Below are 27,558 nucleotides of genomic sequence, written 5' to 3' on the forward strand. Positions count from 1 at the left end.
GCCAGCGGCGCCCAATTACCATATTAGAGATAAGGGTCTGGCCGTCCCTGGGGCCCGGCTCCGCCACCCCGGCTGGGTCAGGGTCCTTGGATGTCACCCAAAAGGAACTGCGATCTCCCTCCAGTGCAAACCGAGGCCGTGGCAGGGACACCCGAGCCGGCGGCTCCCGCCTGTGGTCCTGGCCACGTGGGATGCGAGGACCCTAGTTCGAAGCCAGCCCCGGCAGGAACGGCCCCCAGTGAAAACGAGGTGGGGAGGGAGGGGGGGGCAGCGCCCTGACCCCGAGTTCAAGCCTCAGGACCTACAGCCAAACCAAACGAGTCGGTGACGGCGCTTTCCGCACCCACAGAGCCCCACGGGCCTCGCAGGCACGTCCTTTATTAGCACGTGAGTGGAGGGCGGCGCGGCCCGGCCCGGTCGAGCATCGGTTAAAATCTCACCTCGGCTGCAGGCTCGGCCGAGGCGCTCGCCCGGGCCCGGGCCGGGGGCCGCTTCCGGGCGGCGGGGGCGTGGAAGCTCCCCGCGGGGGCCACCCCCGCGCGGCTCGGAAGGGAACCCGGCGCTGGCTCACGACCCGCCCGCTCGCACGAGGCCTTCGGGAGCGACTTCCGCCCATATCCAAGATGGCAGCCGCCGGGAGCGGGTGGGGCCCCGGAGGGGGCAAGAGGTCACTGAGAGGGGGCGGAGCCTCGCCCCAAGTTCCGGTCCCACCAAGACTGGAAGATGCGCGTCCAGCTGGAGCTCTGCCGCATCTGCGTCGCGGTGCCCGCGCTTCTCGGGCGAGGGAGTCCCTGTGGGGCAGGAGTGGAGGTCTGAGCCGCCGATGGACGAAGAAGACGCCGGCACCTCTTGGGGACCGGGATGCCTAAGACCCAGGGCGGAAGCGCCAGAGCCGGGGTGGCCTGGTCCTGGAAGGTGGGGCGGCCGTTGGAGCACGGAGGTGGCTCTGGAGTTGCGGCTGAAGAACCCCACGCAGCTGAGCGCCAGCCTCGCGCTCCAGGGGCCCCGGCGGCCCGCGAGCTCGGCGGGAGCGGGGACGGGAAGGGGGCGTGGCGGGCTCCAGGACTACAAGACCCAGCATGCCTTGGGACCCCCGCCCGCCCCCCCCCCCCCGGGAGCAGCTGGCTCGGCTTGCCTGCCGAGCGAACAGACCAATGGGAGCAGATGGGGACTTCCAGTTTACGTCGGGGAGGCTGGGGGGGGGGGGAGGGATGGCCCGAGACTGGAGATTTCCAACCGCTGAGGAGCTCGGAAGTGGCCCCCTTCCCCCGCAGTGCGAGGTGACTTGGAACTACAAGTCCCAGCATGCCCCAGGGCTGACACTCACCTTAAAGGAGCCGTCGAACTCGTCACTCATCCTCCGGAGCTCGCGGCCATAGCGCCTAGCAGCCCAGAGGTTAGGGGGAGCCGAGCGCGAGCGACCCCGAAAGGGGCTAGGCTCCTCTTCCAACCCTTCGTCCTCCTCCATCCCCGCGGGGTACGAGCTATGGCGACTCCTGGTCTCCACAGCACCGGCGCCTGCAAAAGGGTGAGGGGGGCCGAGAGTGATACCGCCCCCTCCTTGCTCCCAGTGCTGCCGAACCCCCACACTAGGCAGTTGGCCGGGCTCCAAGCTGATGGCTTCTAACAGTGCCGGTTCCCCCCGAACAAATGAAGACAAGCTTGGGGGACTGCGGTGCCCTGTCCTGGGGCTGGAACTCAAGGCCGCACCCTCTCCCAGGGCCTGGCTTTGCTGTTTCTTTTTGCTCCAGGCTGGCACTCTACCACTTGACTTTTGGTAGTTGACTGGAGATAACAGTTCCTTGGGTTTGTCTGTCCCCCCCCCGGCTGGCTTCAAACTTTGATCCCTGATTGCAGGCACGTGCCATCAGTGCCTAGTTGGAGCAAGTCTTTGGAGTATAGTAATACTTCCTCGTGCCTGCCATTAAGTAAAGTCACATAAGTATGAGGCGCCAGGGCTACCAGTCCCTAGATTTGGTGGAATCCAGAGTGTATCTGGCCCTTCAACTCCCTAAAGCAGTGTCCTCTCCTCCTGGATCAGACAGTCCTGTCCCTAAGCTCTCCTAAGCAGTGACGGGGACACGCTGAGGGCTCAGGGGCACTGTGGGTCATTACTCAGTGGCCTCTACAGTGGTCCATTTGTCCATCTGGAGTGTACACCCCGTGCTCCCCTGCCTTAGGCGGAGCCCTGCAGGTCAACTGCTGGCCTCGGAGCATTGCAACAGAGGAGAAAGGTGGAGAAAGGGAGAAACTTCAGAGGGTGTGGTCAGAACACAGCCCACCAGCAGGAGGGGACACCTACGTGCAGCTCAGACAGCACTTAGGATGGGGCTGAGTCCCCTGCTGAGGCCAGGCCAGGCCCCCAAGGCAACTGCAGGGCAGCAGGAGTCTGGCCAGGCGGCTCCCAACAGTGCCTACGTTCCTGCTCCCGGTGCTACGTTTCACTATCTCTCAAGTCCTCCTGGAGGACAGTCCCTGTATTCCAGCACAGAGACTGGGAAGGTACCGGTCCTGTCCAGGGTGTATCCTACGGCCTATCAGCTCCCTTGGGGCACGGCCCAGATTAGATTGGGCTCTGAGAGGCTAGGAAATGCTTGAGGCTCACAGTGCCCCATCCCACGTGTCACCTGCTGGGTCAGGAAATGTCAGCTGTTCCCTACTCTGAGAACCACAGAACCATTACACCTGACATGACTGTGGCCTTAGTCAGCAAGCCTGCAATGTGCTGGGGATTGGTGAGCCTTGGTCTGGGCACTTCCCCTCACCAAGAATCAAAACAAGCTGAAGAGGACCAGTGACATGGCTCTTGGTAGGGTGCTTGGCTTAGATTAAATCCCTAACACTGAACAACAGCTGGACAGTGGCAGCTACTCAGGAGGCTGAGCATTTGCGGACTGCAGTTCAAAGCCAGCCTGGGCAGGGAAAATCTGGGACTCTTATCTCCAGTTAGCCACCAAAAAAAGCCCAAAGTGGAACTCTGGTTCAAGTAATAGAGTACTAGTCTTGAATGAAAAAAGTAAGGGAGGCAGGCGCCAGTGGCTCACACCTGTAATCCTAGCTACTCAGGAGGCTGAGATCTGAGGATTGTGGTTCAAAGCCAGCCTGGGCAGGAAAGTCTGTGAGACTCTTATCTCCAATTAACCATTAGAAAACTAGAAGTGGCGCTGTGTCTCAAATGGTACAGCGCTAGCCTTCAGCTAAAGAGCTTAGGTATAGCGCCCAGACCTAGAGGTCAAGCCCCATAACCAACGAAAAGAAAAAGCCAAGGGAGAGCCCATGGCCCAGTACAGCAATAACAAAACAACAAAAACCCCAAGCCAACAACAAAAATAATAACAAGGTCAGGATAGAAGTTTCCCTAACTCAGTCCTCACCATGTTTCTGTTTTTCTCTCCTCCCCCCCCCACCCTCCCCGGGCTTAAACTCAGGACCTGAGTACTGTCTCTGAGCTTCTTTTGATCACAGCTAGCACTCTACCACTTGAGCCACAGTGCTACTTCCTGCTTGTTCTGTGTATGTGGTACTGAGGAATCAAACCCAGGGCTTCATGCATGCTAGGCAAGCACTATACCACTAAGCCACATTCCCAGCCTCCCATATTTTCTTAAGGTCATCATTTTACAGAGAAGGAAACTTAAGGCACAGAGAAGATAACTTAGCCAAGGTCACACAGCAAATAAGGAGCAGAGATGGAATCCAAGCCTAACCAGTCTGGCTTCAAGGACTGTGCCCTACTGAGCTTTTAGCCACTCTATGGACCACCTAAGGGGCCCTGTTTGGATAAGTTCTTCTCCCGTCCTACAAGTTTCAGTTTATCCAAGAGCCTGCCCTGTGACTTGGAGGCTCTGTGTAATTCCAAGTCATCCCATCATAAAAATGGCATCTGGATTGGTGCCAGTGGCTCACACCTGTAATCCCGACAACTCAGAGAGCTGAGATCTGAGGATCACAGTTCAAAACCAGCCCGGGCAGAAAAGCCCCTGAGGCTCTTATCTCCAGTCAACTAGTTAATTACCAAAAAGCCAGAAGTGGAGGTGTGGCTCAAGTAGCAGTGTGCCAGCCTTGAGCAGAGAAAGCCAAGCAAGAGCCTGAGGCCTTGAATTCAAGTCTCAGTAGCAACACAAAGAAAGATAAAATAAACAAGAAAGAAACAAAAACGAATGACTCCTGGATAACTACTACATCTCCCACCCCCCCACCCCCCGCCTTTTTTGTTGTTGTTGATCATGGGGCTTGACCTCTGGGCCTGGGCACTGTCCCTGAGCTCCTGTTTGCTCAAGCCCAGTGCTCTACTACTTGAGCCAGAGTGCCACTTCCAGCTTTCTCTGTGATTAACTGGAGATAAGAGTCTCATAGACTTTCCTGCCCAGGCTGGCTTCAAACTACAATTAGCTAGTATTACAGGCATGAGCCTGCCTTCCTTCCTCCTTCTCTCCCTTCCTTCCTAAACAGGTCCTAAGCTTGAACTCAGGGCTTTGGCGTTGTCCTGTACCTTTTTTGCTCAAGGCTGTGCTCTATCAGAGCCACAGCTTAACTTTGGTGGTTAGTTGGAGATAAGAGGCCCCCGGGCTTACCAGCCTTGCTGGCTTCCAACCCCAATCCTCAAATCTCCGCTTCCTGGGTAGTTAGGATTATAGGGGTAAGCCAGTGACACCCAGCAATCTATTGAATTTTTTTAAGGTATCTACTTACTGCGGGGGGGGGGGGGCGGGGGCGGGGAGTAAAATGTTGGGAGCCCTGTGAACTCTCCAGTGAAGAGGATGGATGGGGTTGGCTAGGGCCAGCCTCTCTCTCAAGGAAGGGAAGAGCCAAGGCTTCTCTCTGGGTGTGAGCCTGGGGAGGGACCCAAGCCAGTTCAGGACATCCTGGGGGGGTGCTATGGCTGCAGGGGTCCTGGCTCGGGCACCAGCCTCCAGCCATACACTCTTTACCCATGAGGCTTCTGGTTCGATGAGTGTTGCTGAATGCAATGTTCCTATTTTACACCAGTAATCCTAGCTACTAAGGCAGCTGAGATCTGAGGGTTGAGGTTCAAAGCCAGCAAGGCAGGAAAAGTCCCGAGACGTATTTCCAGTTAACTCCCACCCAACAAAGATGGAAGAGGCTCAAGTGATAGAGTGCTAGCCTTGAGCAAAAGCAGCTCGGGGATAGCCCTCAGGGCCCAGAGTTGCAGCACCAAAACAGGAAAAGAAAAACTCAAAACAAAAACTGGATGTTCAAAAAAAACCAAAAAAACCTGGATGTTCCAAGAAAAAAAGAAAAAAAAAACAAAACAGATGAGTTCCAGACTCGGAGAGCTTTGCCTTTAGGCAGGGCTGGGTTAGGGCCCGGCCCAGGGCCTTCTAGGCCCCTGGGTGCCCAGCTTCCCCCACGCTATCAGTCCCAGCCAACCCCCTTCCCCATCCCTCAGGGGACCAGAGCAAAGCCCAGGGACAACCAGCGCTGCTGCTGCTCCAGGCCTTTGGTATCTGGTGTCCGCCTGAGAAGCCATTGACCAGATGTCATTGGATGTCAATGAATACACTGCTGCAATCCACTAACTCTTTACACACGGCGATCCTGAAATTTGAATTTCTTACCATTTTCACCTGTTACAAAACATTGTGTCCCTAGGATTTTGTCAACCATTTAAAAATGTAAAAACAGCCAGGTATCACGCCTGTAATCATATCCCATGGGATCTCTGTTGTGCTAACACCCAAAAGATGCTTCCCATTATCCTAGGAGGAATGAGAGTGCCCATCATTATTCAAGAGGCTGAGGTCTGAAGACTCCATCCGAGTTCGAAGCCAGCCTTGGCACAAAAGTGAAAGATTCTCTTATTTCCAATTAACCACCAAAAACCCAGAAGTGGAGGTGTGGCTCAAGTGGTACAGCGTCAGCCATGCTTGGAAAAAAGCCAAGTAAGAGTACAAGTAAGGCCCTGAGTTCAAACCTCAGTAGCAGCAACCATAATAATAAAGTAAGAACCATTCTTGAAGCTGTAGGAATTGATGGACACCAGCGGCGCCAGCCTCTCGGGAGGTGGAGGGACAGGGACCCCTTGAGCTCACCAGTTGGGGGCTAGCCTTGGGGCCCATAGACTCCTCTCAACAGACAGAACAAGGGCTGGGGTGTGGTCCAGCAGTAGGGCAGGCTTGGTGCTCTGGGTTCAATTCTTAGTACCATAAAAACAAATACCATCATCACACACAAAAAACACATTTTTAATTCATAACGGATGCAAAAATAAGAGTCCACCTGGACCCAGTGGCTCAGCCTGTAATCCTAGCTAGTTGAGGCAGAGATGCAGAGATTGCTTTTTGAGACCAGCCCAAGCATAAAAGTTTGAGAGAGACTGTTTCCACCAATAGCCAGGCACTGTGGTGGGTACCTATAATCCAGCTACAGAAGCACAGTGGCGGGCTGGGAAGGTGGCTTAGTGGTAGAGTGCTTGCCTAGCATGCATGAAACCCTGAGTTCGATTCCCCAGCACCACATATATATATAGAAAACAGCCAGAAGTGGTGCTGTGGCTCAAGTGGTAGAGTGCTAGCCTTGAGCAAAAAGAAGACAGGAACAGTGCTCAGGCCCTGAGTTCAAGCCCCAGGACTGGGAAAAAAAGAAGTGCAGTAGCCAGCACAGTGGTGCCTGTCTGCTATCATCCCCAGTTACACAAGTGGACACACAGTTACACAGTGGACAGACTAATGTAGCCCAGCTCTACCTAGAAAATAACCAATGCAAAAAGGAGCTGGAGGGGGCTGGGGATATGGCCTAGTGGCAAGAGTGCTTGCCTCATGTACATGAGGCCCTGGGTTCAATTCCCCAGCACCACATATATAGAAAATGGCCAGAAGTGGCGCTGTGGCTCAAGTGGTAGAGTGCTAGCCTTGAGCAAAAAGAAGCCAGGAACAGTGCTCAGGCCCTGAGTCCAGGCCCCAGGACTGGCAAAAAAAAAAAAAGGAGCTGGAGGCCCAGATCAAATGTCAGAGTGCCTGCCTAGCATGAGGCCCTTAGTTCAAGACTTAGCAGCACCAAATAAATAAGCTCAGTGGACCCTTGGTTTAGCCCTGTGAGTCAGGGCCAGTTCTATTCCCATTTTACAGATAAACAAAAGTGAGGGAGGTTTCGTTAAGGGCAGAACTGTGCTTGAACCCTGAAGCCTGGTCCAGAGGGCAGTGCTGCCTGATTCTTCCATGCATCCCTCCTTCCTTCTCCAGGGTCCACAGGAGTCCCAAGCCCCGGGCCACATGGGCTCCACAGCACCAAGCTACAGCCCCGTGCCCCTTGGCCATGGACGGGCCTACACCTCTGCAGGCCTCTGGTACTTGTGGGTCTTTTATGGGAAATCATTTAGTATTGGAATTTTTTTGGGGGGGGGAGACAAAGTCTCCCTGTGTAGCTGAGGCTAAAACGGAACTAACAATTCCCCAGCTTCAAGTTTGAGCCCTGGCACCACCAAAATAAAGGGGGAGGTTGAGAAACCTCCCTCTAGGATATTCGCTAAGGCAGCTGGCTGGTCTGATGTAGTTTGCTCTTGGCTGCAAAGGCCTTCTTCTCTCCAATCTCCCTAAATCTGTTTTCAGGCCAGGTCACACAGCCCCCCCCCCCCCCCAGCATGCCTCAGGCTCCTCCACCCTCAGATCCCCCTCCCCTTCCTCCGTTTTGAGCCTTTCCCCACCCCACCTCAGTCCTAGTTTTCAGGACCTGAGGGACTCTCCTGAGTTCGCCTTCTCTTTTGCTCTCTCCAAGACTTACCATCCCATGGGCATAAAATCACAATTTCATGACCAGCCAGGAGCTGGTGGCTCGTGCCAGTGATCCTAGATACTTAAGATACTAAGATCTGGGCTGGGGATATGGCCTAGTGGCAAGAGTGCCTGCCTCATATACATGAGGCCCTGGGTTCGATTCCCCAGCACCACATATACAGAAAATGGCCAGAAGTGGCGCTGTGGCTCAAGTGGCAGAGTGCTTGCCTTGAGCAAAAAGGAAGCCAGGGACAGTGCTCAGGCCCTGAGTCCAAGCCCCAGGACTGGCCAAAAAAAAAATAAAAATAAAAATGCTAAGATCTGAGGATCAAGGCTCAAAGCCAGCCCAAGCAGGAAAGCCTATGAAACTCCACTTAGTTACCAAAAGTGGGAGTGTGGTTCAAAAGCTAGAATGCTAGCTTTGGGTATAAAAGCTAAGAGACAGTACCTAGTTCAAGCCCCATAACTAACAAAAAAAAAGGGTGGGGGAGGGCCAGCAGGCCAGTGGCAGGCCTTGGTTATGCCTTGAAGATCTCTGTGGTTAGCAGGGCACCTGTGTCTCAAGCCAGCAATCCTAGCTACTCAGGAGGCTGAAATCTGAGGATTGAGGTTTGAAACCAGAAAAGTACGAGACTTACCTATCTCCAGTTAACCACAAAAAAAAAAAAAAAAAAAAAGCTGGAAGTAAGCCAGGCTCTGGTAGCTCATGACTATAATCCTAGCTACCCTTGAGGCAGAGATCTGAGGTTCAAGGTTCTAAGCCAGCAGTAAAGTCCGTGAGACTCTTTTATCTAATTAGCCACCAAAAACAGCCCGAAGTGGGGCTGGGAATATGGCCTATGGCAAGAGTGCTTGCCTCAAATACATGAAGCCCTGGGTTCAGTTCCCCAACACCACATATATAGAAAATGGCCAGAAATGGCGCTGTGGCTCAAGTGGTAGAGTGCTAGCCTTGAGCAAAAAGAAGCCAGGGACAGTGCTCAGGCCCTGAGTCCAAGCCCCAGGACTGGCAAAAAATAAAGCCTGAAGTGGCTCCAATGGTACAGCACTAGTCTGGAGCAAAAGAAGCTCAGAGAAAGGGAGAGGCCCTGAGTACTGACCCAAGTAAAAAGGGACAAGCCCCAGTACTGACCCAAGTAAAAAAAAATGTCTATCTCTAGTTTATCCAGGGACCAAGGCCTGCGCACCCCCCCCCCGTGCCCATCTTTCACCTATGCTATGCTTTCCAAACCCCCCTACCCCCAGCCCAGCCCAGGATCGTCCCTGGGGTCATTTGCCACTCAGGCGTGCATGGAAAGCAGCATCACAGGTGAGCAGAGACATAGCTGGCAATCCCAAAAAGAGCAGGGACCTCGAGGCAGGGCATCCGGGGGCCTTCAGCCTCACCTCCACAAGCAATACCAAGCAAGTGACCTTAGGCAAGTCACTTCTCCTTTTTTAGAACACGGCCTGCCTGGGCGATTTCTGTCCCAACTCCAGATAACAATCCGCCTTCTCAGTATTGACTATGCATGACCTGTAGAATCAAGCGCTTCCAATCCCTACCCATTATCCCAACAGTCCTAGATGGTGGCAATTGGCTGGGAAGGAAACTGAGGCTCAGAGAGTTTTGGGACTTCCCAAAAGCCGTCAGTGGGAGTTGGTGGTGACAGGGACCGGGAACCTACCTCCATGGTGGCTGCGGTTGGCTGGCAGTCCCTGCTGGCGACTGTGGTCCCCCAGGAGGCTGGGGCTCAGGCCCCTGTCTGCAGAGCTGGAGTCTTCCTGCTCACTTGGCTCAAACTCTGGAATCTGGAACATGCTCTGGGCTGTGGAGAAACGACGATGGGTAGTTACGACGCAGCTGGAACCGGGACAAACGGTGGCTGTGAGCGGCGAAGGCAGGATACAAGTGTCCCGCGATCTCTCCCCCCCCCCCACACACACACTACTACCCCCGCCCCTCCCCGGCCGGCACGTCCTGGCCCGCCCTCGTCGATCTGCTACCTGCATCTCCTGGCCTGGCAGGAAGCTCAGGCTAACACCGAAATCTCCCCCTTCGGGGCCCAGGTGAGCGCGGCAGCCCGGAGGCGCTGCCTAGGCCCCGGCCGCCCCGCCCTGACCGCCGCCGCCGCCGGTGCCGGCGCCCAGGTCTCACCCCGAGCCCGATCTCCAGGCCCCTGACCCGGGCCCGCCGCCCTCCCTCCGAGACTAAGGGCGCCCGGCCCTAGTTTCCTAGGCAACGGGAACTGTCAGGGACCCAACCCAATCAGTTCTCGTGATGGATCCCGGGTAAACCCGGGGGCGGGGCCACGGCCGGCGGGCGCCACTCCCCCCTTCCCCCCCCCCCACCGACCTGCCCCTCCCCGGGCCCCCGACGCCCGGCTCCGGTTCCCTCTCGCCCGCGGCGTGGCGGGGAGCCGCCGGGGGCTCCTCGGAGTCCCCATTGGGGACCCGCAGGGCTGCTTCTGCGGCCGCGTCCTCCCGCCCGCCCGGGCCGCGGTCCCCGCCCCTCCGCTTGTAAACTGGGGACGGCGGGTACACCCCCCCTCGGGAGGCGGCGAGAACTTTGTCAACAGCGGGGACCACCGCGGGTGCCAGCGCGCGGTGCAGGTCGTGACGGCGGCGACATCGCGCGCGGCTGCCGTGGCGTCTCTCACCGCCGCGCCGGCCCGGGGCCCGCGCCCCGCTCCCGCTCCTCCCGGGCGAGCGGACCCCGCGCCGCCCGCGCCGGCGACGCGCCCTCCCCGGGACGCCGCGGACGGAGCCCAGGAGATAGGCGGACGGATGACTGCCTGGCGCGGGAAAAGGGGCCGGGGTCCCCGAGAGGGCGAACCGTAGGGCTGCCTGGGGGCGGGGGGCTCAGCCCCCGCCGGGCCATGCACGGCCCGCCGGCCAGGTGAGCGCGCGAGCGGCCGCGGGACGGGCGCGCCCACCGCCGACTCCGGCGTCGGACGCAGCCAGGCCCAGGGGGCGGGGCCACGTCGCCATCTTGGCTGTGGGCGGAAGTGTCCTTCAGAGACCCAGCGAGTCGTTGCCGCTCCGGGCCGGGCGGCGAGCCGATCCCGTCGTAGGGATTGGTGGGGGGGGGGGGCTCTAAGCGTGGGAACTGGCAGCCCCCCCCCCTTCCCCGCTGGCGAGCAAGGGCTGGTGGCCCGGGGCACGGCCCATCCAGGTGCCCGTTGGGTGCGGCGCCCGTGGCCTGGGCGTCTCGGCCTCCGGCCGCCTCTGGTAACCCCGGGCGCCCGCTAGCGGCGCCGCTCGCGCCAATTCTCGAACGGCTCTACGCCGGGCGCGGCGCGGGGCTGCGAAGCTAGAACCCGCTGCTACGTAACTTGCGCGGCCGACGGCGCCCGCGCAGGCGCAGGACGGGGCGCCGCCGCGGGAGCCGGGGAGCTGGAGCCCGGCGTCCCGGCGACCGGAGCCCGCTTCCCCAGCGGCGGCCCGAGGACGGGACATCGGCGTCCTCCTGCGCCCCACGGCTGAGGGTGGGCGCGGTGGGGGAAGGGCCACGTCTGGGATTCCGAGGACCGAGGAAGTCACCCCCCCCCACCCCCCAAATCTGGATTTTGGAAGGGAGCGAGCCCTTAAGCTGGGGAGGGGGAGAGCGGGGCTCCGGGCGCCCCGGGCCGCGGCCGCTGCCCAGCCCTGACGGGCATCGGGCCGGCTCTCCCCCTCCTGCCAGGCCAACACGAGCGACCAAGGCCAGGGAATCCTCCAGCCCCAGCATCCCCTCGGCTCCGTGGCTCTGGGACCGGCCCAGGCAGAGAGAGACACTCTCAGCCCTCACCCCATCTGCCCTGGAGAGACAAGACTGCCCTTCCACACCCCAGAGCCAGGGGCCCAGCCCGCCGGGACCCCGCCAGAGGGAGGGTCTCTGTTGAGGAGCAGGGGACCCGGTCACCATCACGCCTTTCCTCCTGAGTCGCCATCTCTGTCCACTGCCTCCTGTCATCCCCATCCCTCCGTATTTATGCCCCTGCCCCGCTTACCCACCCCCCGCCCTCCCCCACCAGCCTTCCATCTCTGTCTCTGAGATTCAAGCCTCCCTCCCTTCCTGCTATGGAGAGTAACCTGTCTGGCCTGGTGCCCGCTGCCGGGCTGGTGCCTGCGCTGCCACCCACGGTGACCCTGGGGCTGACTGCAGCCTATACCACCCTGTATGCCCTGCTTTTCTTCTCTGTCTATGCCCAGCTCTGGCTGGTACTTCTGTATGGGCACAAGCGTCTCAGCTATCAGACGGTGTTCCTGGCACTCTGTCTGCTCTGGGCCGCCTTGCGCACCACTCTCTTCTCCTTCTACTTCCGAGATACTCCCCGAGCCAATCGCCTCGGGCCTTTGCCCTTTTGGCTTCTCTACTGCTGCCCTGTCTGCCTGCAGTTCTTCACCCTGACGCTTATGAACCTCTACTTTGCCCAGGTAACCATGGAAATGGGTTGGGATGGGAGGTCAAGTCCAAGGGCCCAAAGGAGTGATGGGCATCTCTGCTCCCAGGTGGTGTTCAAGGCCAAGGCGAAGCGTCGGCCAGAGATGAGCCGAGGCTTGTAAGTACTGGGGATATTATTGTTGGACAGAGTCCCACGTTCAGGGACAGGGGGCAGCCCACTCTCTGGGGCCAAGACAAGGACAACGCAGGAAATGTGTGCGAAAGTGTCTGGGAAAGCGAAGGCACCTGGCACAGATGGCATCATCCGTACACCCGCATGAGGGGCAGTGGCAATAGTCAGCTGCCATTCATGGAGGGGAGAGGGGACCAATGTGGGGGAATAGCTGGTGGCTCTGGCCCACGGGAGTTCCAGATCCCACCTCCACTACAGGATGACCTTGGGCTGTAGTCACACTGCAGTTGCACATAACTTTCTGGTTTCTAAAGGGCTTTCACAAACTTGTTTCTAGAGAGGTTGGTCTTCTCATTTGAGAGAAGAGGAAACTGAGGCCTAGCAAGGTAGAACAACACGTTCAAGGTCACAGAGCTGCTAGGAGGCAGAACCAGGCTCAAACCCTGATTTCTGACTTCCAGTCTGATGCTCTTTCCAACGTGCCACCTTCTCTCATCTCCTTGGGCCTCAGTTTCCCCATCTGTAGTACTGGATGATCTCAGTTCTGACCAGCCTGGGCAGGGGGGCTTTGAGAAGGCAGGGGGCGCTGTGAGTGCCGGGGGCTGACTGACGGTCCGTGGGTACCTGTGCCGTGGGCTGCAGGCTGGCTGTCCGAGGAGCCTTCGTGGGGGCCTCCCTGCTCTTTCTGCTGGTGAACGTGCTGTGTGCGGTGCTGTCCCGCCGGCGCCGGGCACAGCCCTGGGCCCTGCTGCTGGTGCGAGTCCTGGTGAGCGACTCCCTCTTCGTCATCTGCGCACTCTCCCTGGCTGCCTGCCTCTGTCTCGTGGCCCGGCGGGCCCCCTCCACCAGCATCTACCTGGAGGCCAAGGTAGGAGCCACAAGCCCTGGGGCCTAGGGAGCCTTGGAGATCTTTGGGCACAGAGGGGGGGGGAAGCTAAGCGCCCCCCTCGCTCCCTGAGGGTCCCTTGTTGTCGTCCGTGCCAGGGGACCAGTGTGTGCCAGGCAGCCGCCATGGGAGGCGCCATGGTTCTGCTCTACGCCAGCCGGGCGTGCTACAACCTCGCAGCCCTGGCCTTGGCGCCCCGCAGCCGGCTGGATGCCTTTGATTACGACTGGTACAACGTCTCCGATCAGGTGGGTACTTGGCATGTCCACTACTTCTTGGTTTGTTGTTGTTGTTGTTTTGTCAGTCCTGGGGCTTGAACTCAGGGCCTGAGCACTATCCCTGGCTGCTTTTTGCTCAAGGCTAGCACTCTACCACTGGAGCCACAGCGCCACTTCCAGCTTTTTCTATACATGTGGTGCTGAGGAATCGAACCCAGGGCTTCATGTATACGAGGCAAGCGCTCTTCCTGCCACTAGGCCATATTCCCAGCCCGTCTGTGTTTTTCGGCTGCGTGGCCTGGCCTGGCCTGATGCCCCTCTGGCCTGACCAGAGCCTGGCACATCCCCTTGCCCTCCGCAGGCGGACCTGGTGAATGACCTGGGGAACAAAGGCTACCTGGTATTTGGCCTCATCCTCTTTGTCTGGGAACTGCTGCCCACCACTCTGCTGGTGGGCTTCTTCCGGGTGCACCGGCCCCCACAGGACCTGGTAGGTCCCCCACAAGCGCCTTGGGAGCTGCAGAGATGCTGGGCTCTCTGAGAGAGTCCTGGGCTGGCCTCGGGGGCTAGCTGTGGGGCTGGAGCAGGAGAAAGCACTGATGGGGGCACCTTCCCCCACAGAGCGCCAGCCGCATCCTCAACGGGCAGGTCTTCGGCTCCCGCTCCTACTTCTTTGATAGGGCGGGCCATTGTGAGGAGGAGGCCTGCTCTTGGGAGCACAGCCGGAGTGAGAGCACCAGGTAGTCCTCCCCCACCCCCACCCCACCTGAGGAGCTCTGGGCCTCAGCCCACCTGGCTATGGTGGCGATGGAGACCAGGAGTGAGATTGTGGCTAGGGATATGATTCAAGTGGGAGCACCTGGGTTCAATCCACACTATTGGGGGACTGGGGGGGGGGGGAGAAAGCCAGGCCTTCCTTCCTACCCTGCCCCCATGGCCTGTTCCCCATTTCCCCCCACTTTCTAGGTGAGGTTCCCCTCTGGGTTTCCACTCCTGGGGCTCCCCCGCCCTCACCCAGGGATGCAGCTTGCTCCAGACCCGGGAGTCATGCCGGGTGGCAGTGTCCGAGCTCAGGCTCTGCTCCCGCCCTGTTGTTAGGCGCGTAGCCCCAGCGGCCGCCCGGCCTGACTCTGCTTCTCCACCTGCAGCATGTCCGGCAGCCTAGGCTCTGGCAGCTGGTATGGCGCCATCGGGCGTGAGCCAGGCTGGTGCGGCGGCAGCCAGACCAGGACGACCCCGTTGCTCTTCTCCCAGGTGCCGGGACCAGGAGGTCACCACCACAGCCTCTACTCCACCCCACAGACGTGACCCCCTCCCACTCGCCCCACACCTGTGGCCCCCTCGCCCCAGGCCCTGTGCCAAGTTCATCTGCCGCTTCCTGCCCAGGATCCCGGGGGCCATGGCCGCCCCCTCCTCTGGCCAGCTCCTTGCTGCTCCTCTCGTAGTGAGCTTGTGCTGTCCCCCTAGGATGGGGGGGTCCAGCCCTGACTGCCAGATGCCCACCGCGCCCTGGCATGACCTGCCACCTTCGCTTCCACATTGGAGCCAGCTACCTCTCCTGTGCCTGCCATTCAATAAACTGTCTGTGCCCCCGGCTGCTCCCCAGACTGTCACTCTCTGCTCTGGCTCCTCCCGGGTTGGGGTGGTTGTGGCCTCAGGCCGAGGCCAGGCTGGCCCTTGACACTTGGGTGGTTAGACTGGCCAGGGGCAAGAGGAGACCTTCAGTCTTGGAGGGCAGAGAACCTACCCGGGCCTCTGTTCTTCAAGTTCTCCTCGCCATTGATACTCCAGCAATTTCAACACTTTCTGTGAGACTCTTTTTTTTTTTTTTTTTTTGCCAGTCCTGAGCTTGAACTCAGGGCCTGGGCACTGTCCCTGAGCTGCTTTCGCTCAAGGCTAGCGCTCTACTACTTGAGCCATAGCACCACTTCTGGCTTTTTCTGTGTATGTGGTGCTGAGGAATCGAACCCAGGGCTTCATGCATGCTAGGCAAGCACTCTACCACTAAGCCACATTCCCAGCCACTCTTTTTACTTTTTTAAAGACTGGATTTTGCCCAGCACCAGTGGCTCACGCCTGTAACCCTTGCTACTAAGAAGGCTGAGATCTAAGTATTGCCATTTGAAGGCAACCAGGCAGAAAAGTTTGCAAGACTTTTCTGTTTGTGCTGTGTGTGTGTGTGTGTGTGTGTGTGTGTGTGTGTGTGTCTGGTTCTGGAGCTTGAACTCAGGGCCAGGGCGCTGTCCCTGAGCTTTTTCTGCTCAAGACTGGTCCACTACCACTTGAAGCACAGCTCCACTTCCAGCTTTTTGAGTGGTTAATTGGAGATAAGATTCTCACAAAGTTTCCTGCTGGACTGGCTTTGAACTCCAATCTCCATCCTCAGATTTCATCTTCCAGAGTGGCTAGGATTATAAGCGTGAATCACTGGCACCCAGCTGTGAGCCTCTTACATCCAATAAACTACCCAAAAGCCAGAACTGGAACTGTAGCTCCAGTGGTAGAGTGCTAGCCTTGAACAAAAAGCTCAAGGCCAGGAGCTGATGGCTCCTACCTGTAATCCTAGCTACTCAGGCTGAGATATGAGGATCATGGTTCAAATCCAGCTGTTCTGGAAAGTCTATGAGACTCTTAACGCCAATTAACCACCAAGAAAACCAGAAGTGGACCTGTGGCTCAAAGTGCTAGAGTACTAGCTTTAAGCAGAAAAGCTCAGGGACAGTGCCCAGACCCTGAGTTCAAGCCCCATGACCCAACAACAACAAAAGCTGAAGGATAAAACCCAGGCCCCCTGGGTTCAAGCCCCCTCTCCCCCCCCAAAAAAAAACACCAAAAAAACCACAACATGATCTTACTGGGTGCTGGTGGCTCAGACCTGTAATCCTGGCTAATCAGGAGGCTAAAATCAGATCCAAAGTTTAAAACTATCTTGGGCATTAAAACCCGAATAACATGCAAAAGGCCTGAAGTAGAGCTATGGTTCAAATGGTAGAATGCCAACCTTGAGTGAAAAAGCTAAGGGATAGCAGGCCCTGAGTTCAAGCCATGGCACATACACACAAATCCTTCCTCCTCCTCCTCCTCCTCCTCCTCCTCCTCCTCCTCCTCCTCCTCCTCCTCCTCCTCCTCCCCCTCCTCCTCCCCCTTCTTCTTCTTCTTCTTCTTCTTCTTCTTCTTCTTCTTCTTCTTTTTTTGCTGGTCCTGGGGCTTGAACTCGGGGCCTAAGTGTTGTTGTCCCAGAGCCTTTTTGTGCTCAAGGCTAGTGCTCTACCACTTGAGCCACAGTGCCACTTCCAGCTTTTTCTGAATAATTTGTTGAAGATAGGAGTCTCATGGACTTTTCTGCTCGAGCTGGCTTTAAACCCTGACCCTCAGATCTCAGCCTCCTAAGTAGCTAGAATTATAGGTGTGAGCCACCAGCACCCAGCTCTTGGGCTTTCTTTTTCTTTTTTTATCTGGTCCTTGGGCTTGAGTTCAGGGCCTGGGCACTGTCCTTGAGCTTCTTTGTGCTCAAGACTAGCTCTCTACCACTTCAAACATAGCACCACTTCCACCCTTTCCTGAGTAGTTTGTTGGGGATAAGAGTCTGGTGGACTTCCAGGAAAGTGGCTAGGATTAAAAACATGGGGCTGGGGATATGGCCTAGTGGCAAGAGTGCTTGCCTCGTATACATGAGGCCCTGGGTTCAATTCCCCAGCACCACATATACAGAAAATGGCCAGAAGTGGCACTGTGGCTCAAGTGGCAGAGTGCTAGCCTCGAGCAAAAGAAGCCAGGGACAGTGCTCAGGCCCTGAGTCCAAGGCCCAGGACTGGTCAAAAAAAAAAAAAAAAAAAAAAAGAGCCATGGGTTCTCGACTTCGTTCCTTTTTTATTAAAAAAAAAAATTTATTCCAGCGGCTGGGAATATAGCCTAGTGGCAAGAGTGCTTGCCTGGTATACATGAAGCCCTGGGTTCAGTTCCTCAGCACCACATATATAGAAAACAGCCAGAAGTGGTGCTGTGGCTCAAGTGGCAGAGTGCTAGCCTTGAGCAAAACGTGCTCAGGCCCTGAGTTCAAGGCCCAGGACTGACAAAAAATTCCAGGTTGGGAATCTGGCCTAGTGGTAGAGTGCTTGCCTAACATACATGAAGCCCTGGGTTCAATTCCTCAGTACCACATACACAGAAAAAGCCTGAAGTGGCGCTGTGGCTCAAGTAGAATGCTAGCCTTGACCAAAAAAGCCAGGGAGAGTGCTCAGGCCCTGAGTTCAAGTCCTGGCATTTCTGGCTTTTAGGTGGAGATTGAAGTCTCCTGAACTTCCTTGCCTGGGCTGCCTTCAAACCAAGAGCCTCAGAGCTCAGCTTCCTGAGTAGCTAAGGTTACCGGTGTGAGCCGCCAGTGCCTGGCTCACACCTCCGTTAGGAAGCTTCCTATCTTCTGAGCAGGAAACCTCGATCTCTCGTCCTGGGCCTGAAGGCACTGTGTTGTCTGTTAGCATCTGGACCCAGGAGGACTGGGCTTGGCGAAGCCTGATCCATGTCGTCGTCACCTCTGATCTGATCTTCAGTGCTGTGGTGTCTGAGCAGCTCGCCTCACGAGCTGAGTGTGGGCTTACCCAGATGAGTGGGTCATCTACTTGCTCCTGGGGCCCCCTTTTCCAGATGCCCCAATAATGGCCTAGTCACCGCCCGGTGCCTCTCCTTCCCCAGTGGTCTCTTCCAGGTCCGGGAGTGGTTCATGGGAGCCTCTGACTCCTGCTGGCATGTCTGGGATTTTCAGTTCCTCCAAGTTCTCAGGGACTAGAATTTTTTAGCCTGGCTTAGTACCTTTTGCTTGGGACCATTTTGGGGCCAGGCTGGCGGGACCTCCAAAGAAGTCACCTGGAACAGAATCAGCCTGAGGCTGGACAGGTGGTGTGTGTGTGTGTGTGTGTGTGTTTGTATACACGAGTGTGTGCGCGCAAGCATGCATGTTGAACTCAGGACTTGGGCATTGTTCCTGAGCTTCTTTTGCTCAAGGCTGGGACTCTTATCACTTGAGCCACAGATTCACTTCCAGCTTTTTTTTTTGGTAGCGTAGCAGGGATAAGAGAGTCTCACAGTCTTTCCTGCTTGGGCTGGCTTTGAACCAAGATCTTCAAACCTCAGACTCCTGAGAAGCAAGGATTACAGACATGAGCCCCTGGCCCCTGGCTGGACAATTACTTTCTGATGAAAAGGAAATTATATTTGTAGGCACTTAATTGCCAGGCTCTGTGTTGAGTATTTATAAACAATGACTTCTTGAATGCTTTCAACATCTGAAGTGATAATTAAGCATCCTTTTCCTGTAAGTGAACAAGGAGACTCCAGAGACTGGTGCCCTGCCCAGGTGCCCTGCAGGCAGAGGATGGGCAGGCTCAAAGCCCAGTCCAGCACTCGCCCTGAGGGCTTGGGACCCCAGCACCAGATAGAGGACGGTCTCTGGGGAGGTCAGAGGTTGTCCCGCAGGGGGAGAACGGGGAGGGGCAGTGAGCAGAGAATGCGGTTTGGACAGCGATTGGCGCACAGCTTTTGCCCCAGGCCCGGGGGGGCTGACTCCTGGGTGTGGGGGTGAGGACTGAAGACTGGGGAGCCAGGAGAGGCGCAGGATGCGCTCCAGCAGGGACTCCCCCTGAGGTGGGTCCCCACCCACAGGGTTGACCACGTCCCGGGAGGTTCCCCCCACTCGCACGCATGCCTTTATCCTGCCTGGACGCCTCCTCGTTAGTGCTGAGCGCAGGGCCCGGCGTCCCCAGGGGTGGAGAGATGAGGGCCCGTCCCGATCCTTTAATGGAAGATGAGCTCCATGTCTGCCAGGAGACCTGGCCAGGGCCGTGCTGCTGGCCATGCTGGACTCCATCCCAGACTAGAAGGTTGGACCCGGTGGCGACCTCTGTCCAACTCCTCTGCCACCATCTGCCCCTGGCCGGGCAGAACTGGGGAGCCCGGCGGCCGCAGGTAAAGGGGTGGCTTCGTGGGGGCGGCGGGGATGTCGGGGAGCGCCCGGGGCGGAGGCCAGGGCGCGGCGCCTGGGTAGGCGGCGGCGCCGGAGGGGTTAAACTCCGGGAGGAGGGGGCTTCTGGAGGCGGAGGGGGTCCCGGGCTGGGCGGCCCGGCGCCCCGCCCCTCGCCGCCGCCACCGCCTCCGCCGCCCAGCCGGCACCCACACCCGAGAGGCCGTGCGGGGACCCGGCAGCCGCCGCCGCAGCGGGCGACAGTAAGCGCAGGGCCGGGCCGGGCCGGGCGGGGACGCGGGAGGCGGACGCGGGGGCTGGGGCGCCGGGGGGCGCGCGGCCAGGCGGGGCAGCCCCTGCGGAGGGGAGGATCGCGCCGCCCGTCACGCCCCACGCGTCGGCGTGAGGGCGCGGGGGAGGCGGTGGGAGCGCGCGCCGGCGGCGTGCAGCATGTCGGGGTGCAGCGAGTCGGGGTGCAGCCTGCGGGCGGGCGGCGTGCGGGGCGCGGCGCGCGGGGCCCCGTGGTCCGTCCGCGGCGTGTGCGCACACGTGTGCGCGGAGCTCCGCGGGGCCCGGCGCGGCCGTGCACGCCCGCGGGGGTCCGACGTGCCAAGGGCGGCGGGAGTGTGCAGCAGGGGGGCGCGCGGGCCGTGCAGAGCGCGTGGGAGGTGTGCACACGCGTGCGATGTGTGTGCGCAACGCCCCCCGCCGCCCCGGCACCCCGCACCCCGCACCTGCACCGGCTCGCCCCGTGCCACGCTCTGCCTGGGAACCGCCGCCCTTCCCGTGCCCGGGTTCCTCGAAAGCCCGGTGGGGTGCGCGGGGAGGGGGGCCCTAGAGGCCCCCACCTGGCCGGTTGCCACCAGCTCGGGAGCCAGGAGAGGCAGGAGGGGGGCGAGATGGCCGAGGTGGTGGGTGCACGCGCCGCGCCGCTCCCACTGAGGGGATCCCCGACTCTCCAGAGGCAAGCTCAGCCTCTCCTTTCTTCTCTCATTGGCCTCCCTTCCCCTTGGGGTACCCTCCTCTCTTCTCCCAGCCTGGAGTCCTCCCACAGGGCTGAGGGACACTGGAAAGGGGGTCCTGGGGGCCCCCTGCTGTCGGGTGTCTAGCCAGGAGGGTGTCAGTTGGCACAGCCATGCGCCTGGGCGGTGGGGTGTGGATGTTAGGCGTGCATGACCCTGGCGTCCCCGCTTCTGCCCACAGTGACCACCGCTCCCCAGGAGCCCCCCGCCCCCCCTCCGCAGGCGGGCAGCGCCCCCGGACCTGCCCCGGGACGGGCCATGCGCAGCACCACGCTCCTCGCCCTGCTGGCGCTGGTGCTGCTGTACTTGGTGCTGGGGGCCCTGGTGTTCCAGGCCCTGGAGCAGCCCCAGGAGCAGCAGGCCCAGCGGGAGCTGGGGGAGGTCCGAGAGAAGTTCCTGCGGGCCCACCCGTGCGTGAGCGAGCTGGAGCTGGGGCTCTTCATCAAGGTGCGTGCAGGGTGCAGCTCCTACAGCGCTTGCTCATGGGGGCCTGGTTTGAGGGTGGCTTCCAGACACAAATCCCTGAGGACCGGGTGCAGCTGTGCCCCCCTTTACCCCCCCCCCCCCCACCGGGGCAGGAGCTGGGATTTACGTCTCTGTTCCAATATGGCGGCCAGGGGCCGTTTTTTGTTTTCCTTTACTGCGTCTGGCAGCAGGCTGCGCTCCTGGAATGTGTGTGCTAGTGATGGAAGGAAGGAAAGAATGAAGGACAAATGAACGAATGAAGTGCATGGGATAAGGTCTAACTCACCCTCTAAGTTGCCAGGTTAAATTCAATGGATTCATGTACATCGCAGTTAAGCAACCAATGCGTTTGAAGCTACGGTGATCCTGCCTTGTTTTCCTTGGGAAGAACACTGGCAGTCTTCCTGAGCCTGACTCCTATACATTTTTGGAGTCACAGATGCCTTAGAGACACCCAAGAACATGTGAGCAGCAGGCCCCCCCGCCCCCCCCCAGCTGTGAGCACGAAGCACAGAAGGATGACTTTGGAGGGCTTCTGTCCATGCCACCATGGATGCCAGGTTAGGGGCCCCTTCGCCCCCACCCCCATCCAGGACCCAGGTTTACCTGGAAGGCAAGTTGGGGAGGAATAGGCTTTTCTGAGGCACTGTGTCAGCCGCCATGCGGCCACTCGGGAAAGCTCTGGACTTCAGTCTTCTGGGAGCACAGTTACTGAGTTGCTCTGTTGCTTCTGACTTTCCAGCCCCTGTCATGGAAAACTATTTAATAAAAATATGTCTTCCTCTTCCTTTTTATTTAATTTTTTTTAAATTTTGGCCAGTACTGGCACTTCAGAACCTCTCATACTTGCTTAGCTTTTTTTTTTTTTTCCTTGTAGTTGTGGTTGGTTGTGGGGCTTGAACTCAGGGCCTAGGTGCTGTCCCTGTGCTCTTTTGCTCTATCAACTTTGAGCCACAGTGCCACTTCCAGTTTTCTGGGAGGTTAATTGGAGATAAGAGTCTCAAGGACTTTCCTGCCTAGGCTGGCTTTGAACCACAAACCTCAGATCTCAGCTTCCTGAGTAGCTAGGATTACAGGCCTGACCCACCAGCGCCCAGCTTTGCTTAGCATTTTTGTTCAAATCTGGTACCCTACCACTTGAACCACACCTCTACTCCGGCTTTCTTAATGCTGGCTAATTGAAGATAAGAATCTCTCAGACTTGTCTGTCCGGGCTGGCTTTGAACTGAGACCCTCCTGAACAAGTAGGATCGCAAGCGTGAGCCACCAACTCCTGGCAAATAAATACTTCTTCTTTCATCCAAGACTCCCTCTGATTCCCTGCCTGCTCTCCGTAGAGAGTTGGGCTGGTGTGAGAGCCTCAGCACTCTGGCTGACCCCCAACATGGCCGGACACTGTTAGAGAGGAGGGCAGGGTGAGGCCGGGCCACCAGCTACCCAACGTGGCTCTTGACACTTAGAGAAAGTAGGAGAGAGCTCTAACTGGCCTGGGCAGAGAGAGAGAGAGTGTGTGTCTGGTCAGATCACAAGGTGTGGGGTGGGGAGCTGACCTATTTTATCTTCACAATGGAATTGCTTTATTCCTGCAGTTGAAAGAAGAGGGAAAAGAGGGGCAGAATCTGGGGGGGGGGCGGGGGTGGTGGCTGGCAGCCCCTTTACTTCTCTTTCAAAGTCATGCAGTGGTTGTGTACCTACTGTGTGTGGTAGCCCATGAGATAAGGAAAGGAATGGAGACCAGGAGAGAGCAGATTCAGGCTCTGCCCTCGACCGGGTCACATCCAGGGACAGTGAGGGAAGAGGGAAATTTCCTTCCTTCTTGAAGTGCCCGCGGCATGCTGGGGTCACGGGGCTTGCGGGTGGAGATGGCCACTGAAGTGAGTCTGGTGGGAGAAGCAGCATGGAGGTTGGTAGACTAGGGGTGCCAGTCGGGGAACAGCATGGGGGAAAGGCAGCCTGGAGCACTCTCTGGAGAGTGTTTTTGCAGAATCTGGACTGAGCAGATGCAGAGTCATTTGAAGCAGAAATTAGAACATACAGAATGACGGAGGATTTCCCCCCCCCCCCTCTGAGTAGTGAAATTTATGGGAAAAAGTGTTGCAAAATAAAAAAAATCACTTTTAATCAGATATTTCACCTCTTGCCTTTATTAAGGAATCATAGTTACAGGAAGTGGAATGGTTTCAGGAACTCTAGAAGGGGAGGGAAATCGCTGTATTTTGGGGGTGCCAAGTTAGAGTTCCAGGAGAGATGACTGGGGAAAGGGAATTGGGACCAGTTAAGAAGAGAACTTGCATGCTAGGCTGGGGAGCCTAGACTGGAGCCTAGTGACAGGAGAAAGCCCTGCCACTTCAGGAGGGTGAAGTGGAATGAGTCTTACTCAGGAGGACTGTAGAGAAGTAGAAGGTGGAGATCACCACAAATGGATACTTCCTTTTTGCTCCATGAGGAAAGACCGGTCCCTTCCTTCCTTCCTTCCTTCCATCCTTCCTTCCTCTTTCACCAGTCCTGAGGCTTGATCTCAGGGACTGGGCACTGTCCCTGGCTTCTTTTTGCTCAAGGCTAGCACTCTACTCCTTGAGCCACAGCGCCACTTCTGGCTTTTTCTGTGTATGTGGTGCTGAGGAATCGAACCCAGGGCTTCATGCATGCCAGGCAAGTACTCTACCACTAAGCCACATTCCCAGCTCGGAAGGAAGGACCCTTCTTAGTGTCCTCTTACCTATGCTCTGCTCTCAAACCACGGGCCCTGTCCCAGGATGGGGAGAGCACAGACAGTTCATTCATTCAACATTTCATGAGCACCTCCTGGATTTGGCTGCGACATTAATGTGCATGTGTACGTCCCCAAATTGGCTGCAAACGTTTGAAAGTGAGGGGATTCAGACTCCATTTCCATGGATGCATGCTGGAAGGGGGTCTGAGAAATGCTGGGAAGCACAGGGCACAATCCCCTTGTGAAAAGTTACCCACCACAAACCACAGGGCTTGCTCTTAGAAGTACACTATGTGTGTGCACACGCGTGTGTGCGTGCATGTGCATCGGTCAAGGCTGGGGCATTGCTTCTTCACAACAAACCGATGAGGCTGGGTCCCAGTGGCTTATACCTGTCATCCTCATTAGTCAGGAGGCTAAGATCTGAGGATCAAGGCTTGCAGCCAGCCGGGGCAGAAAAGTTCAGGGAGACTCTTATCTCCAAGTAACCAGCAAAAAGCTGGGAGTCGAGGTGTGGCTTGAGTGGTAGAACCTCAACCTCGAGGACAGAAAAGTCCAGTGAGCGCGTGAGGCCCTGAGTTCAAGCTCCAGCACACACACACACACCCCCTCCATGAGGCTGCTGTTCCAATGATCCCCACTTGGCAGATGCAGAAACTGAGGCACACAGCTAACTTAGTGCGCAAGGTCACACAGGGCACCAAAGCTTGAACGCAGGCAGCGGGATCTCGGCCTGTGCCTCCTCGCTGTCAAGCCAGGCGTCTACTGGGTGAAACTGAGTGGGGGAAAGGCAGGGGTGGCCCGCGTTTCTACCTCTTGGTGGAGGTCACACTAGCTGGGGCCGCTCCATCTGCTGTGAGGGATGGACTGCCTGGGAGTTCCGGGCGGAGGGGAAGAGGGACCAGCTCCCTGGCCGATGAAGGAGGGGCCGGGAGCCGGCGGTGGGGAAGGCCCCGCCTCCCTCTGTGCCTTGTCTCACAGGATGTGGCTGGAGCCCTGGGAGGGGGTGCGGATCCAGAACTCAACTCAACCACCAACAGCAGCCACTCGGCCTGGAACCTGGGCAGCGCCTTCTTTTTCTCAGGGACCATCATCACTACCATTGGTGGGGGAGGAGACGCGGCATGTGGAGGGGCGGCAGAGGGCAAGGAGTCACCTCAGTGGGGGAAGGTGCAGGGAGAGGTGGGGTGGCCGGGCCACCGGGCGACACCCCCACTTCTCGCCCTGCCCAGGCTATGGCAACGCAGCGCTACGCACGGATGCTGGGCGCCTCTTCTGCATCTTTTATGCCCTGGTGGGGATCCCCCTGTTCGGGATCCTGCTGGCAGGGGTGGGGGACCGGCTGGGCTCCGCTTTGCGCCGAGGCATCGGCCACATCGAAGCCATTTTCCTGGTGAGCTGCTCCAGGCCCCTGGCGCACTTGAGCCGGGGCTGAAGGTACCCTCCCCTAGGTCCCCAGCAAGTGAGAGGTGGGGAGCCTCCCCAGAGGCACCCCTCCCCCCCACCCCGGGAGGCAGGGGTTCGGGGGAAGGGGCGTGGAAGTGGTTGTGGACCCCGGGGTCCTGCCTGCCGCCCCTCCCCGCAGAAGTGGCACGTCCCCCCTGAGCTGGTGCGAGTGCTGTCTGCCGTGCTCTTCCTGCTCATCGGCTGCCTGCTCTTCGTCCTCACGCCCACGTTCGTGTTCTGCTACATGGAGGACTGGAGCAAGCTGGAGGCCATCTACTTCGTCATCGTGACGCTCACCACCGTGGGCTTCGGAGACTACGTGGCGGGTGAGATGCCGCCGCCCTTCCTGCCCGCCTGGTTCTCCCTTCCAATCCCCGTGGACAATGGTCATGCCACACTCCGTCGTGTACTCACTCCTTGCACGGCCACGCCCCGTGCACGCACAGATGTGTGTCACAGATCACCGGGGCATTTTCTGCGGCAAGTCCGCCTTACCGTGCACACCTCCAGCCGTGCATCCATCTCCCCACCCTCATCTGCGCACGTTCGCATCCCCCCCACACCCCCGCCCTGGGGAGAGCATGCTCGCTCAGTGGGGTTCAGAGACCTTCGCGGCCCATCCCCCACCCCGCAATCCACTTGTTTTTCCCTTCCTTCCCTGGCGGGACGTTCCCCCCCAGGCGCCGACCCCAGGCAGGACTTTCCGGCCTACCAGCCGCTGGTGTGGTTCTGGATCCTGCTTGGCTTGGCCTACTTCGCCTCGGTGCTCACCACCATTGGGAACTGGTTGCGTGTGGTGTCTCGTCGCACGCGGGCAGAGGTACGCGCGCCCGGCTCGCGCCGCACTGCGCCTGCGCTTCGGCCCGTGCGCCCAGGCGCACCGTGGCGCACCGTGGCCCCGCCGCGGGGCTGGGGGGGGGGGCGCCTGGCAAAGTGTGCGATCGTGGAGTTGGGGATTGGGTGAGACCTCGTGCGTGCCCGGCCGGGAACGGAGGGATAAACTCAAGTTTGCCCTCATGGATGGGGTGGCCAGGTTTGGCAAATTAAAAGAAAAAAAGAAACGCAGGGAGCCTAGTGAAAGGTGAATTTCAAACCCGCTCAAACTGTGTTTGTTATTGACCTGAAATTCCCATTTACTTAACGGGGTGAGCTGCACGTGGCTGCAAGCACCTGGCTATAGACAGGCAACCAGGACCTCAGGCGACTCAAGGGGAAGCGGAAAGAAGACCGGGGTTCCGAAAGAAAGCTGGGCGCTGACTGGTGCCTCAGGCCTGTCATCCTAGCCCTTCAGGAGGCCGAGAGCTGCGGATCCAAGTTCGAAGGCAGCCCCTGCGGGAAAGTGTAGTAGGAGACGCGGATCTCCAACTAAGCAGCAAAAGGCCAGAGGTGGAGCTGTGGTTCAAGTGGAAGGGCACCAGCCTTGGGGGGTAAAGCTCTGGAACAGCAGCACCCAGGCCCTGAGATCAGGCCCCATTAGCAGAAATTTAAAGAAAATCTGGTGCTTTTTAGAAAGGTTTTTTGGGGCGACTTCCATGCAGATTCGGAAATTCGGAAAGGGCCTTCCCTTCCCGGAGGCGCAGGCCGGAAGGTCGGGCGCCCAGGAGGCGCTGGCGGAGGCGGGGCGGGCGGCAGGGTGGGGAGGGTCCCGGGTCCAGGATGCCTGTTCCGCAGATGGGCGGCCTCACGGCCCAGGCCGCCAGCTGGACGGGCACGGTGACCGCGCGGGTGACCCAGCGAGCCGGCCCCGCCGCCCCTCCGCCGCCGGCGTCGGAGAAGGAGTGGGCGCCCCTGCCGCCGCCCTGCCCGCCGCCCTGCCCGTCGCCGCCGGCCGGCCGGCCCCCGACCCCCCGGCTCCCGGAGAAGGCGGCCATGCCGTCCCCGCCCACCGCCTCGGCCCTCGACTACCCCAGCGAGAACCTGGCCTTCATCGACGAGTCCTCCGACACGCAGAGCGAGCGCGGCTGCGCCCTGCCTCGCGCGCCGCGGGGCCGCCGCCGCCCCAACCCCCCCAAGAAGCCGGCGCGGCCCCGCGGCCCCCGGCGGCCCCGGGACAGAGGCACGCCGGCGGTGTGAGGGCCCCGGCCCGGCTCGGACCCCGCCGCGGGCTCCACCCCCGAACTCTCCCCACCGGCATGCTTGGCTTGTTCGACCAAAGAGCCCCCTCGCGGGGAGGAGGCCGGGGGTCACCCCGCCGCCGGCCCCCTCCTCACTCCTGGCCGTCCCCAGACCCCCCCCCACCCCCCTCCCCGGGCCTCTCTGTGTCGCTGCCCCGGCCAGGCGGGTCCCTCACGACGCCTCACGACTGTGCCTCCAAGCCCGCCTCAATAAACGCAAGCTGTGTGCACCGCGCGCGCTCGGGGAGGGCGAGGGGGCGGGCGCCGGCGCTTCCCCGCCCCCCGGGGCGGGGCCCTCCCCCAGGAACCACGCCCATCGAGGGGGGAGCTCGGGTCCTGGCCTTCGGTGACCCTCACCCCAGGAACCACGCCCATGGGGGGGAGCTCTTGCCCATGGTGGGGGGAGCTCACGTCCTGGCCTTTGGTGACTCCCCCCCCAACCACGTCCATGGGGGGGGGAGCTCACG

The 27,558-nt window shown here is 59.0% G+C and overlaps 3 protein-coding genes across 10 annotated transcripts; 2 read left to right on the forward strand and 1 right to left on the reverse strand.

Moving 5' to 3' along the window:
- Positions 1–325: 325 nt before the first annotated feature.
- Bad (BCL2 associated agonist of cell death) lies at positions 326–10,260 on the reverse strand. 4 transcript variants are annotated; one of them, XM_048361533.1, is made up of 4 exons: positions 10,069–10,260; positions 9,401–9,541; positions 1,328–1,518; positions 326–791 (listed from the first exon to the last, which is right to left on the reverse strand). In XM_048361533.1, the coding sequence occupies exons 1-4, from the start codon at positions 10,157–10,159 to the stop codon at positions 669–671; spliced, it is 546 nt and encodes a 181-aa protein (XP_048217490.1). In that variant the 5' UTR covers positions 10,160–10,260; the 3' UTR covers positions 326–668. The 4 variants fall into 4 exon arrangements, with proteins under 4 accessions (XP_048217490.1, XP_048217491.1, XP_048217494.1 ...); XM_048361534.1 differs by lacking the exon at positions 10,069–10,260 and adding an exon at positions 9,871–10,041; XM_048361537.1 differs by lacking the exon at positions 10,069–10,260 and adding an exon at positions 9,720–9,822.
- A 195-nt stretch (positions 10,261–10,455) lies between these two features.
- Positions 10,456–15,071, forward strand: Gpr137 (G protein-coupled receptor 137). 5 transcript variants are annotated; one of them, XM_048361531.1, is made up of 7 exons: positions 10,456–10,611; positions 12,207–12,256; positions 12,914–13,139; positions 13,256–13,405; positions 13,737–13,865; positions 13,997–14,115; positions 14,630–15,071. In XM_048361531.1, exons 2-7 carry the CDS (start codon positions 12,243–12,245, stop codon positions 15,054–15,056), a joined length of 1,065 nt encoding a protein of 354 aa, XP_048217488.1. In that variant the 5' UTR covers positions 10,456–10,611; positions 12,207–12,242; the 3' UTR covers positions 15,057–15,071. The 5 variants fall into 5 exon arrangements, with proteins under 5 accessions (XP_048217488.1, XP_048217486.1, XP_048217487.1 ...); XM_048361529.1 differs by lacking the exon at positions 10,456–10,611 and adding an exon at positions 10,831–11,200 and having other exon boundaries at positions 12,132–12,256; XM_048361530.1 differs by lacking the exon at positions 10,456–10,611 and adding an exon at positions 10,833–11,200.
- Positions 15,072–20,596: 5,525 nt separating this feature from the next.
- On the forward strand, positions 20,597–27,303 carry Kcnk4 (potassium two pore domain channel subfamily K member 4). The gene is made up of 6 exons (XM_048361532.1): positions 20,597–20,800; positions 24,513–24,636; positions 24,764–24,924; positions 25,117–25,303; positions 25,658–25,797; positions 26,649–27,303. The coding sequence occupies exons 1-6, from the start codon at positions 20,612–20,614 to the stop codon at positions 27,048–27,050; spliced, it is 1,203 nt and encodes a 400-aa protein (XP_048217489.1). The 5' UTR covers positions 20,597–20,611; the 3' UTR covers positions 27,051–27,303.
- The last annotated feature ends 255 nt before the right edge of the window (positions 27,304–27,558 follow it).

This window comes from Perognathus longimembris, chromosome 13 (assembly GCF_023159225.1).
Source record: "Perognathus longimembris pacificus isolate PPM17 chromosome 13, ASM2315922v1, whole genome shotgun sequence".
NCBI lineage: Eukaryota > Metazoa > Chordata > Mammalia > Rodentia > Heteromyidae > Perognathus > Perognathus longimembris.